General features: G+C 45.4%; 1 protein-coding gene across 1 annotated transcript in view; it reads right to left on the minus strand.

Annotated features, from left to right (window-relative positions):
• SEC24A (SEC24 homolog A, COPII coat complex component) overlaps positions 1-12,824 on the minus strand; it is a gene marked incomplete at both ends in the record, with an annotated part of 56,805 nt that overhangs the window by 23,580 nt on the left and 20,401 nt on the right. Inside the window, 4 exons of the mRNA XM_080699353.1 lie at positions 306-418; positions 2,466-2,575; positions 4,904-5,030; positions 10,133-10,235. Of these exons, the coding sequence (XP_080555479.1) occupies positions 306-418; positions 2,466-2,575; positions 4,904-5,030; positions 10,133-10,235 (453 nt within the window). The remainder of the gene's footprint in view (positions 1-305; positions 419-2,465; positions 2,576-4,903; positions 5,031-10,132; positions 10,236-12,824) is intronic.

A 12,824-nucleotide genomic window follows, 5' to 3' on the forward strand; every position in this document is an offset into this window, starting at 1 on the left:
AAAGAATAAAATAGGGCTGAGGTAGTAGCTCAGAGGCAGAATGCCCTGGATCCATCCCCAGCACCACGCACACGCAAAGGGTATTAGAGGAAGCAGAAGCAGTGGAGCCGACAGCGGCGGGTGTGCGCCTTGCCGCTCATCTCTTTACTACAGGCTTGAAGATAAGGCTCCCAAGGAAAGCCAGGCCGAGCTCCACGATGGAAACAGACTCTTGGAACGTAACTACATAGCTTAGGTTGTAACCTAAAACTAGCTATTTGTTTTCGCAAACACCGTTAGGTTCAGATTTAAGTGGAAGGACTTACAAATCCAGATTGTCTAACAAACTCTGGCAGACTGCGCTCAAGTACCCAGTTTCAACAGCATTGTGAGACACGTCCAACACAAAGAGGTACACCGGAGGCTGTGGTGGCCGCAGCTGAGAAGAAGGAGAGTCGCGTTAGCAAGGTGACGGGGGTTCACTCCCTGGACCCAAACACAGCAAACCCACAAAAGGCGCGCTGTCCACACTGAGTGGAGGTGACAGGTAAAGCCCAGGCCCCAAAGGCAGCTGTTCCTAGGACCGGGGAGAGCACAGGAACACAGGAAAGCCAATGCACAAGGACAGGTGCTCTGGGCCCCAAACCTGTCTGCAAGCCCAGCACTTGGGAGGCTGGGATAGAAGGGCTGCAGGTGTGAGGACATCCTCAGCAAAATGGGGAGACTCTCACCAACCCACCAAGACCTTGTTTCAAAATAAAAAAAAGAAATGACCTACACTGCAGAAAGTTATTACTAACCACTACGTGCCGCAGAATGTTTTTTCCACTGCAACTGGTGAAAGAGACTGACTGCTCCGAAGTGCTCAGAGAAGGCCACAAAGACACACTAAGACACTGATGTCTCCTAGAGTCTGCTGTCAAGCCTTACCTTGATGTCCTTGCCTCAAGGCAATAAGGGCGTGGGAGAGGGACCAGACCGGAGAGCTGCAAGCACTGCACTGCAGCATGCACGGGTCGCATGCACGGGCCGGGCACAGCCCTGGCTGCACATCTGTTAAGCCAGGAGCACAGGTGTCCGGGCCTGCCTCAGCAGTACAGATTCATTCCCTCTCCCTCTCCCTCTCCCTCCTCCCTTCTCTAAGTTGAGAAGGCTAGCTGTGAACCTGCGATCCCATCTCAGCCTCCCAAGTACTGAGGTCACAAGCCTGAGCCACCGCGTCCGGCTTTCATGATGTTATTGGTGATACTAAAAACTGGTAGTACTCTATAAAGTGTGAAATGCTGGCTTTAGGCTTATTTTTTGTTTTGTTTTGTTTTATTTTTTGGTGGTCCTGGGGATGGAACCCAGGGGCCTTCTACCTCCGGGCTACACTCTCAGACCCTATTTTATATTTTTTTATTTGGAAACAGGGTCTCTTAAGCCAGAGCGGCTGGCTTTGAACCTGCGCGGTCCTCCTGTCTCCTCCCCCCAAGCACAGGGATTATAAGCGCGTGCCACCACGCCCAGCAGGGTTATTATTTTTAAAATGCTAATCTCAGATACTATTGTAAATGCATTAAAGTACTTGCAAGAGGATGTTCATCACAGCGTCATTTAAAAAAAAAATTCTTTTTTTTTGTGGTACTGAGGTGGAACCCAGGGGCTTTCTACCTCTGGGCTACACTCCCAGATCTATTTTATGTTTGATTTGGAAACAGGGTCTCACTCAGTAGCTGAGGCTGGCTTCGAACCTGCGCGATCCTCCTGTCTCAGCCTCCTAAGTGCTGGGATTATACGAGCGTGCCCACCACGCCCGGCTTACCACAGCATTATTTATAGTGGAAAAACTGGATATGATTAGATCCAAACAGGATCCCAATGTTACACTGCACATTTCTCAGTGGACAGACAAGAAACCTAAGGGGACTTTACACTTCCACTTTTCACACATATCCTTATATGCCAATTATAATAAGTATTATACTTTTTGAATTTCAAGACATAAAATTTTAGCTGGTGCATACCTATAATCAACCCCAGATTTTGGGAGGATGAGGCAGGAGGATTACAGTTTCTAACTCAGCCTTTAGTAAGGCCCTCAGCAACTTCCTGTTTCCAAATAAATAACAAAATACAGCTGGGGGCACAGCCGAGAGGTAAAAAGCCCCTGGATTCCATCCTTAGTAGCACAACACACACACACACACACACACACACACACACACACACAACCATAAACTTTGTTGCTGGGTGCAGGTAGCTATAATTCCAGCACCTCGGGAGTCTAAGGCTAGGGGACCGCAAGCTCAAGTACTGGTGACTCAGTAAGACCCTGTCTCAAAATAAAAAATGCTTCAGAATAGCTCAGTGGTCGACAGCGCCTGGGTTCAATTCCCAGTACTTTAGAAGAAAAGAAAAAAAATTGTTTTGGCCAGAGGACAGGATACAGTTTGACTGAAAACCCAGCAGGTGAAGAGCACAGATATATACGAAGGAGAGCGTACCATGTACTCTGAAGGGGCCATAAACTCGACGGTCGCGTTCTGAACTTCAGGCCTTCTGTGAGGCTCTCCGTAAACTCGAGTCACAGGGTTGTACATGAACTCTTCAGGAACTGCGTAAAGTTAGCCATGATTACTGAAAGGATAAATTCAATACAACTCGCATTTGCCGATCTTCCTCATTTTTTGGGGGGCGGGTCTGGGGATGGAACCCAGAGGCATTCAACCTCCAAGCTACACCCGCTGCCCTATTGTTATTCTTTATTTTGAAACAGGGTCACACTAAGTTGTGGAGGGCCTCACTAAGTAGCTGAGGTTGTCCTCGAACCACGATCCTCAATCTCAGCCTCTCGAATGCTGGGATTACAAGCGTGCACCACCACTCCTGGCTCCATTTTCTTAATATAGGGGCTTATCAATTCAATATAGGCTAAATATTAAAGTATAAACTCACTTTTTTAAAAAAGTTCCATCCAAGTTCCCCACATACTGAATGTGCTTTGCTTATATAACTATGATCACTGATATTTCTTGACATTCTTTGTCTTATTTCTTTTTAAAGCTACTTTCTTGCCAGGGATGGTGACACATACCTGTAATACTGGTATTTGGGAAGCCGAGACAGGAGGATAATAGGTTTGAGGCCAGTCTCAGTAACCTAGCAAGATCCTCAACAACCTAGCAAGATCATGTTTCAAAATAAAAAATAGCTCTAAAAAAAAAAAAAAATAGGGCTGGGGGGATAACTCAGAGGTAAAATGCCCCTGGGTTCCATCCCTAGTACTGAAAAAAAAAAAACAAAAAAAAAAAACTGGGTATGATGGTGCATGTTTGTAACCCCAATATCTGGGAGGCTGAGACAGGAGCATCCTAAGTTTAAGACTAAGCTTGGAAAAAGAGAATCTGAGAAAAAAAAAAAAAATTTTAAAGGCTTGGGAGTAGCCGGGCGTGGTGGCGCACGCTTGTAATCTCCGCGCTTGGGAGGCGGAGACAGGAGGATCCCGCAGGTTCGAAGCCAGCCGCGCTGGCTTAAGAGACCCTGTTTCTAAATAAAAATATAAAAATGGGTCTGGGAGTGTAGCCCAGAGGTAGAAGGGCTTCCAGAAACCCCAGTACAACAACAACAACAACAAAAAAAAAAAAAAAAAAAAAAAGGGCTGGGGGTGTAGTTCAGAGGTAGAATATCCCCGGGTTCAACCCCCAATACCAAAAACAAAATAAAACAAAAAACAAAAACAAAAGCTGCTTTCTTAGAATAGTTTGAAAAGATGAGAAATGAGAAAAAGTATCATTAAAATTGATTATTTTAAAGAGCCAGGTGTAGTGGCACACACTTGTGAATCTTGGGAGGCGGAGACAGGAGAATCACAGGTTTGCGGCCTGTGCTACTTAGCCAGGCCTTCTACAACTGAGACCCTATTTCAAACTAAAGAATAAAAAATAGGACTGGGGATGTAGTTGGGAGGTAGAATGCTACTGGGTTCTATCCCCAGTACTCCATGTCTGTCTGTCTATGTCTATCTATCTATCTATTTATCTATAATTATTTTAATGAGCTGGGTGTGGTGGTGCACACTTGTAATCCCAGTACTTGGGAGACTGAGACAGAATTGTAGGTTCTTGGCCAGCCTCAGCTACTTAGTGAGGCCCTCCACATCTTAGATCTAGTTTCCAAATAAAAATAAAGCTGAGGGTGTAATTCAGAGGTAGAATGCCCCTGGGTTCAATCTCCAGTACCATATACACATACAAAAAAGCAAAAAAAACCCACCTTACCATATACCCCATTTTCAGTGTGAATAACGGCATACCCATTTTTTCTCTAATCCTATCAGAATGTCATTGGTCAGGTCATATTACTATTATTATTATTGTTGTTGTTATTATTATTATATGTGTGGGGGGGGGCAAGAGAGAGGCTTTCTACCTCTGAGCTACACCCACGGCCCTTTTGGATTTTTGCTTTGAAGCTGGGTCTCACCAGGTTGGTTGGCGCCTTAGCCTCCGTACACTGGGATTACCGGTGTGCGCCACTGCACCTGACAGGTCATATTCTTCAAACATCAATTATAAAACAGGTGTGGCATGGCTGCGCACAGATGTAATGCCAGTACTTAGGAGGCTGACACGGGATTGCAAGTTCAAGGTGAGACTCAGCACCTTTGCGAGACTGTTTCCAATTAAAAAGTCAAATAGGTCTGGAGGTGTAGCTGGGAGGTAGAATAGCCACTTAATAAACATTACTGTTTGACTGAGAAAGTGGAGCCCAGGTGACCGTGCAGCACCGCCCAACCCCCAGCCGCGAGAGGCTTTGGCAGCGGAGCGTGGACTTATTTTCCTTCGCCCTAGAGAAACAATCCCAGCAGTTTTGCGTAGGCAGCCATGGTCGGTGTGAGCAGATGGCAGACGCTCCCTTCCGCAGGCCCCGCCCCGCGGCGTACCGTCGTTGACGCGGTAGCACAGGTTGCACTTCCACCTCCGCTGGTCCAGGAAGCTGACGAACGGGTTGATGTAGGTCCTGCACGAGCGGCACCGCACAATGGCGCTGGAGGTCACCACGGGCAGTTGCTGGAAGCACAGAACTGGCTGTAAAACAGACTTTGCGGGCGGCAGCCAGGCGCTCCGCCTTCCAACAAGAATCGGACACTTTGACGTGGAGAAAAATAAGCAACTCTACAGAAGTGTTCAAACTGCACCACAAAATGTTTAGAGGAGAAAGGCACTGGTTTTACGTCCTACCGGTTTTCTCTAGGATCTTTCTCATTAAAATTTGCCTTCAATTTTTTTCTCATTAAACACATTCCAAACGAATGAATACTTTATGATACTTTTTTTTTTTCAGGTCTGAGGATGGAACCCAGGGGCATTCAGCCTCCGAGCTACACCCCTGCCCTATTTTTATTCTTTACTTTGAAACAGGGTCTCACTGAGTTGCAGAGGGCCTAAGTAGCTCAGGCTGTCTGTGAACCGCGATCCTCTGGCCTCAGTCTCCTGAGTGGTGGGTTACAAGCGTGCGCCACCACGCCCGGCTACGATACATTTTTTTTAAATAAATGTCAAAGGAAACACTCTAAAACAGTGACCAATAAAATTATTACAGGTATTTTTTTGGCACTTGGGATTGAATACAGGGACATTCTACTGTTGAGTGACACCCCCAGCCCTATTTCATTTGAAAACAGGGTCTCACTAAATTGCTGAGTGTCTAAGTTGCTGGGGCTGCCTTGAACCTGTAATTTGTCTATATTACTTTTTATTTTGAAGCTGGTTCTCATTAAGTTGTTGAGGCTGGCCACAGCCCTGTGATCCTCCTGTCTCAGTCTCCCAAGTACTGGGATTACAAACGTTGCCAGCATTCCCAGCTTATTACAGCTTTTGATGTAATGACTTCTTAGTTCTTACGAGAATTATTAAAATGTGAGCCAGGCATAGTGGTGCGCAATTGTAATCCTCGCATTTGGGAGGCTGAGAATGGAGGATCACAGTTGGCAGACAGCCTGAGCTACTACTTAGTGAGGCCCTCTGCAACTCAGTGAGAACCTGTTTCAAAATAAAGAATAAAAAATCGGGCTGGAGGTGTAGCTCAGAGGTAGAATGCCCTGGGTTCCATTCACAGTACCACCAAAAAAAAAAAAAAAAAAAAAAAAAAGAAAGAAAGAAAGAAAGAAAGAAAGAAGAATTGTTACAACAATGAATTTTATTTAAGGTTTAAGTGACATAAAATAAGTCCTAAAATCTTCATATAAACCATCATTAAGAGGCTGGAAGAAGTTCAGTGGTAGGGTGCTTGCCTAGCACACATTAACCCCTGGATTTGAACCCCAGTTAAACAAGAACGCAACAGAACTCTATGGGCTTGTTTTGAGAAAGCCTCCTCACTCACACACCCCGAGCACTCGACCACAAGTCAAGTCCCTAGGCCCCGGGCAGGAAAATCAGCTCTTTTCTTCTTCTGGAACTTCTTTTATATAATTTACTCACTTATTTGAGAGAGGGCAACTTTTTTTTCTTTTTGTGGTACTAGGGATTGAACCCAGGGGCATCCTACCTCTGAGTTATACCCCCAGGTCTATTTTTTTTTTTTATTTTGAAACAGGGTCTCACTAAGTTGTGAGACTTGAAATCCTGTCTCAGCTTCCCAAGTACTGGGATTGTAAGTATGGGCCATCACGTTTGGCAACATCTTTTTTTTTTCTTTTTGTACTAGGGATGGAACCCAGGGGCCTTCTACCTCCGAGTTACACCCCCAGCCCTATTTTTTATTCTTTATTTTGGAACAGGGTCTCGCTGAGTTGCAAAGGGCCTCACTAAGTAGTAGGTCAGGCTGTCTTACCAACCGCAATCGTCCTGTCTCAGCCTCCCAAATGCTGGGATTTCAAGAGTGCCTCACCAAGCCTGGCTCTGAGCAACTACTAAGAGCAACTACTAACTCTACTCCAAGAGGGGTAGAGTGAGAATAGGCTCAAGCACTGTTTTTCCAGGGTACTGGGGATGGAACCCAGGGCCTTCTACCTCTGAGCTATACTCCAGCTCAAGCACTGTTTTTCCAGGGTACTGGGGATAGAACCCAGGGCCTTCTACCTCTGAGCTATACTCCAGCCCTAGTTTTTTTTTCTTCTTTATTTTGAAACAGGATCTCACTGAGTTGTGAAGGGCCTGAGTAGCTGAGGCTGTCCACGACCGCAATCCTTTGGTCTCCACCTCCCAAATGCTGGGATTATAAGCGTGCGCCACCACGCCCAGCCTGCTAATTATTATTTTATTTCAATACCAAGAATGGAATAAAATAGCATTAGGGTTTTTTAAACATGCTTTTACTGGTGCACCGTGGCCTCACATGGTAAAGTAGTTCAGAGCGGTAGCCAGACTGGCAATCTCACACGTGCTACCTTAAGCGGCAGTGCTTCCCGCACTGCCCTCCCCAGACCTTCCATCGCTCCACTAGGGTTTCCCTCCACTATTTGGAGTCCGCCTTTTTTTTTTTTTTTTTTTTTTTTTTTGCGGTCTGGGGATGGAACCCAAGCTATACTCCCTGCCCTATTTTTATTATTTATTTTGAAACCGGGTCTCACTAAATTACGAAGGGCCTCCCTAAGTAGCTGAGGCTGTCCGCAAACTGCGATCCCCAGGTCTCAGCCTCCTGAATGCTGGGATTACAAGCGCGTGCCACCACGCCCTGCTAGAATTCCACTTACATCCAGAATAATCCTCCACTTAGACATACGAGAAAAAACATAGGACTTTTCTCTTTTTTTCTCTCTCTTTTTTATTGTGGTACTGGGAATTAATACTTCTGAGCTACATCCCCAGACCAATTTAATTTCTTATCTGGAAACAGGGTCTCACTAGGTTGCTGAGAGCATCACTAAGTTGCTGAGGCTGTCCTTGAACTCGTGATCCTTCAGTCTCAGCCTCCCAAGTACTAGAATTATACGTGTGCGCCAGCACGTCCGGCGGACCCTTCACTTTCTATGACTGGCTGACCTCAGTTACCACAATGTTCTTCAGGTCCCTCCATTTTCCTACAAATGACATACTCAGCAACTTAGTGAGACCCTGTTTCCAAATAAAGTATAAAATAAGTCTGGGAGTAGAGCCTGGAGGTAGAAAAGCCCCTGGGTGTCACCCCTAGTACCACCGGGGAAAAAAAAAAAAGAAAAAAAAAAAAGAAGCTGAGGCTGTCTGCAAACCTGGATCCTCCTGTCTCAGCCTCCCAAATGCTGGGATTACAAGTGTGCACCACCACGCCCGGCTTTCAATTGCCCATTTATTGACTGGGTTATTTAGTTGTGTGTGTGTGTGTTACTAGGGATTGAATCCAAGGACACTCTGCCTCTGAGCTACACTCCTATCCCTATTTTAATTTTATTTTGAAACAGTTTCACTAAATTTCACACAGAGAGCCTCACTAAATTGCTGAGGCTGTCCTCTACTATGATCCTCCTATCTCAGCCTCCTAAGTACTGAGATTACAAGTGTGTGCCACCACGTCTGGCTGGGTTATAAGTATTAAGTCTTTTAGGTTCTATGTATATTCTGGGTATTGGTCTTCTACCAGAGGAGTACCTGGCAAAGATCTCCCAGTCTGTAGGGTCTCTCTTTAAACTCTTGATGATTTCCTTTACTGAAAAGAAACTTTTTAATGCCATCCACTTTTCTTTTTTTTTGTGGCACTGGGAGTGGAACCCAGGGGCATTCTACCTCCAAGCTATACCACCAGCCCTGATTTTTATTCTTTATTTTGAAACAGATCTAACTAAGTTGCAAAGGGCCTAAGTAGCTGAGGCTGGCTGCTAATCTTGATTCTCCTGTCTCAGCCTCCCAACTGCTGGGATTACAAGCTGTGTGCCACCACGCCCTGCTTTAATTAATACCTGTTTTAATTTCCTGAGCTTTGAGGGTATCACTGAGGAAATTTCTCCCAGTTCCTGTATGTTGAAGTGCCAGTCCTATGTCCTCCTCTATTCATTTTAAAATCTCTAGTCAAATTTCCAGGTCTTTGATCCATTTTGAGTTGCCTCTTGTGCAGGGAAAGGGGTTGCCCCCCCCCTTTTTTTGTAGTACTGGGGATTGAACCTAGGGACAGTCTACCTCCGAGCTACACTCCCAGCTCTATTGTTTTATTTTAAAACAGGGTCTCACTAAGTTGCAGAGTGTCTCGCTAAGTAGCTGAGGAAAGCTGTGAACCTGCGATCCTCCTGTCTCAGCCTCCCAGGTACTAGGATTAGAAGCGTGCCCACCATGCCTGCTGAGAGGTTGTCTTTTTCAATACACTTATTTTTTTCTTTTTTTGTGATATTCAGGACGGAACCCAGAGGCACTGTACCTTCCAGCTACATCCCCAGCTATTTATTTATTTATTTATTTATTTATTTATTTATTTATTTATTTATTTAGTGGTACTAGGGATGGAACCCAGGGGCTTTCTATCCCCAGGCTACACTCCCAGACCTATTTTCTATTTTATTTGGAAACAGGGTCTCACTAAGTTGCTGAGAGCCTCACTAAGTAGCTGAGGCTGGCTTCAAACCTGTGTTGATCCTCCTGTCTCAGCCTCCCAAGCGCGGGGATTACAAGTGTGCACCACCACGCCCGGCTGTCTTTTTATTTTTGAAAGAGTCTCACTGAGTTGTGAAGGGCCTTGCTAAGTAGCTGAGGCTGTCCATGAACCAGCATCCTTCCCTCTCAGCCTCCTGAATGCTGAGATTACAGGCATCCACCACCACTCCTGGCTCTTCAACACACTTATCTGACCTTGCTTGAAACTGTTTGGTAATATAATTATTGAGTGAAATTACAAATACAGAAGTATTTCAGTGGTCAAGTTCCTAAAGATGGCTCAAGCTAATTATATATATCTTTTTTTTTTTTTTTTTTTTTGGTGGTGCTGGGGGTGGAATCCAGAGGCTGGCTTCGAGCTATACTCCCAGACCTGTTTTGTATTTTATTTGGAAACAGGGTCTCACTGAGTTGCTGAGAGCCTCACTAAGTAGCTGAGGCTGGCTTCGAACCTGCGTGATCCTCCTGTCTCAGCCTCCCAAGCGCTGGGATTACAAGTGTGCGCCACCATGCCCGGCTCTTAATTCTATATATCATTTGAGAATTGTTGCAAAAAATATTCACCACTAAGGAAGCTTCTAACAAGACGCGTACTTTCACTAGAGACATACCACCAGGTCCTTGAAAGGATGAAGCAGCAGCCCCAGGGGGAGTTTGGCTTTATTCAGTAAGGCCTGAGTCTGAGGGATGTTGGTCAGGGTGCAGCGGAACAACCTGCGAGGTGAAAAGCCAGTGTCTTGTTACCACCATCGTTATTCTGAGACCAAAAAAAAAAGGAGACTTAAAATGTAAACATCTTAATGTTAGATCAAATTACAAAGGAAATACCTCAGTAGACCTCAATTTTATTCCATTAAAATATGGTGTGGTGGTGCACGCTTGTAATCCTAGCATTCGGGAGGCTGAGACCTGGAGGATCACGGTTCGCGGACAGCCTCAGCTACTTAGTGAGGCCCTCTGCAACTCAGTGAGACCCGGTTTCAAAATAAAGAATAAAAAATAGGGCAGGAGGTGTAGCTCGGAGGTCAAATGCCCCTGGGTTCCATCCCCAGACCCGCAAAAAAAAAAAAAAAAAAATTTAAGTCAGGCTGGCACAGTGGCGCACACCTGTCAACCCAGTACTTGGAGGCTGAGACTGAAGGTTCGGTTTCGAGGACAGCCTCAGCTAGTAGTGAGACTTTCAGCAAGCTAGGAAGACCCTGTTTCCAAGTACGGAATCAAACAGGAGCCGGGCATTGTGGGCATGCTTGAAATCCCAGAATTCGGAAGGCTAAAACTGGAGAATCGTGGTTCACGGCCAGCCTCAGCTACCTAGTAAGCCCCTCTGCAACTCAGTGAGTCTTTATTCAAAATAAAGAATAAAAAATAGGGCAGGGGGTGGAGCTTGGAGGTCAAATGCTCTGGGTTGCATCCCCAGACCGTCAAAAAAAAAAAAAAAAAAAATCAGGTTGAGGGGTATAGCCTCTGGGTTCAGTGTCTAGTACAACAACAACAACAACAAAATATTTAAGTAGTCTCCGTCCTATCAGAAATAGTTGAAGGTAAGCCGGGTTTGGTGGCCCACGCTTGTCATCCCAGCATTTGGGAGGCTAAGACAGGTGGATCTCAGTTCACGGACAGCCTCAGCTACTTAGTGAGAACCTTTGCAACTCAGTGAGCCCGTTTTAAAAAAAAAGAGTTAGCCGGGCATGGTGGCGCATGCTTGTAATCCCCACACTTGGGAGGCGGAGAGAGAAGAATCACACAGGTTCGAAGCCAGCCTCACTGGCTTAGGAGACCCTGTTTCCAAATAAAAATATAAAAATAGGTCTGGGAGTGTAGCCCGGAGGTAGAAGGGTTTCCAGGAACCCCAGTACCATCAAAACAAACAAACAAACAACAACAACAAAAGTTAAAAAAAATAGGCTTGGCGTGGTGGCGCACGCCTGTCATCCTAGCGCTCGGGAGGCTGAGACAGGAGGATGGAGGCCCGTGGAGACCTTCAGCAACTTAGCGAGACCCTTTAAAAAAATAGGGGGGGACTGGGTTATTCTGCATTACTTAATTAAAATAATTCTTTTTCAGTTTGTGTATAAAATAGTCTAAAATATTCTAAACTATCAAATGGCTTGCTTTTCTTAATGTAACTCTACACTACATTGGAATTACTAGGTGATGATCAAAACCTGCAAATACAAAGTCTGTTTGTTTATTTTTGTGCTTCTGGGGATTTAATCCAGGGGCACTCTACCTCTGAGCTAAACCCTCAGCCCTAGTTTTTATTCTTTATTTGGAAACAGGGTCTCACTGAGTTACGGAGGGCCTCACTAAGTAGCTGAGGCTGGCTGCAGATGCCATCCTCCTGTCTCAGCCTCCCGAGCACTGAATGACAAAGGGGCAACACCACGCTCTGCTGATTTATTTTGAGGTGGGGTCTCCCTTCACTGACCAGGCTGGTACTGAATTCTTGGGCTCAGGAATCCTCCTTCCTTGGCCTCCTGAGGCCTCCTCCTCCGCATGCCACCATGCCTAGCCAGTAATAACTTTCTTTTTCTTTCTTTCTTTCTTTTTTTTTTTGTGGTACTGGGGATGGAACCCAGAAGCAATCTACTTCCAAGTTACACCTCCAGCCCCACTTTTCCTTTTTTTTTGCAGGTCTTCGGATGGAACCCAAGGGCATTTGACCTCCAAGCTACACCCCTGCCCTGTTTTTTTATTCTTTATTTTGAAACAGGGTCTAAGTTGCAGAGGGCCTCACTAAGTAGCTGAGGCTGTCCATGAACCACGATCCTCCGGCCTCAGCCTCCCGAATGCTGGGATGACAAGAAGGTGCCACCACACCTGGCCAGTATAACTTTTATTACTTAAAATTTCAGTTTTGCTAAGGGTTCAAAAATCACTCCAGCTGGACATGGTGGTGTTCGCTTGTAATTCCAAGCACTTGGGAGGCTGAGGTAGGAGGATCACAGGTTCAAGGCCAATCTCAGCAACTTACCAAGACCCGCTGCAAAACAGTGAGACCTTATTTGCAAATAAGAAATAAAATTGGGCCAGGTGTGGTGCCACATGTTGTAGTCCCAGCATTTGGAAGGCTGAGACAGGACGATTGTGATTCATGGACAGCCTCAACTACTTAGTGATGCCCTCTGTAACTTAGTGAGACCCTGTTTAAAAATAAATAAAAAATAGGGCTGGGGTGTAGCTCAGAGGTAGAATGCTTCTGGGTTCCATTCCCAGAACAGAAAAATTTAATAAATAAATAAATACATAAATAAATAAAACTGGGCTGGAAGTATAACTCGGAGGTAGAATGCCTCTGGTTTG

Source organism: Muscardinus avellanarius, assembly GCF_963383645.1.
Source record: "Muscardinus avellanarius genome assembly, chromosome: 7".
Classification (NCBI taxonomy): Eukaryota; Metazoa; Chordata; class Mammalia; order Rodentia; family Gliridae; genus Muscardinus; species Muscardinus avellanarius.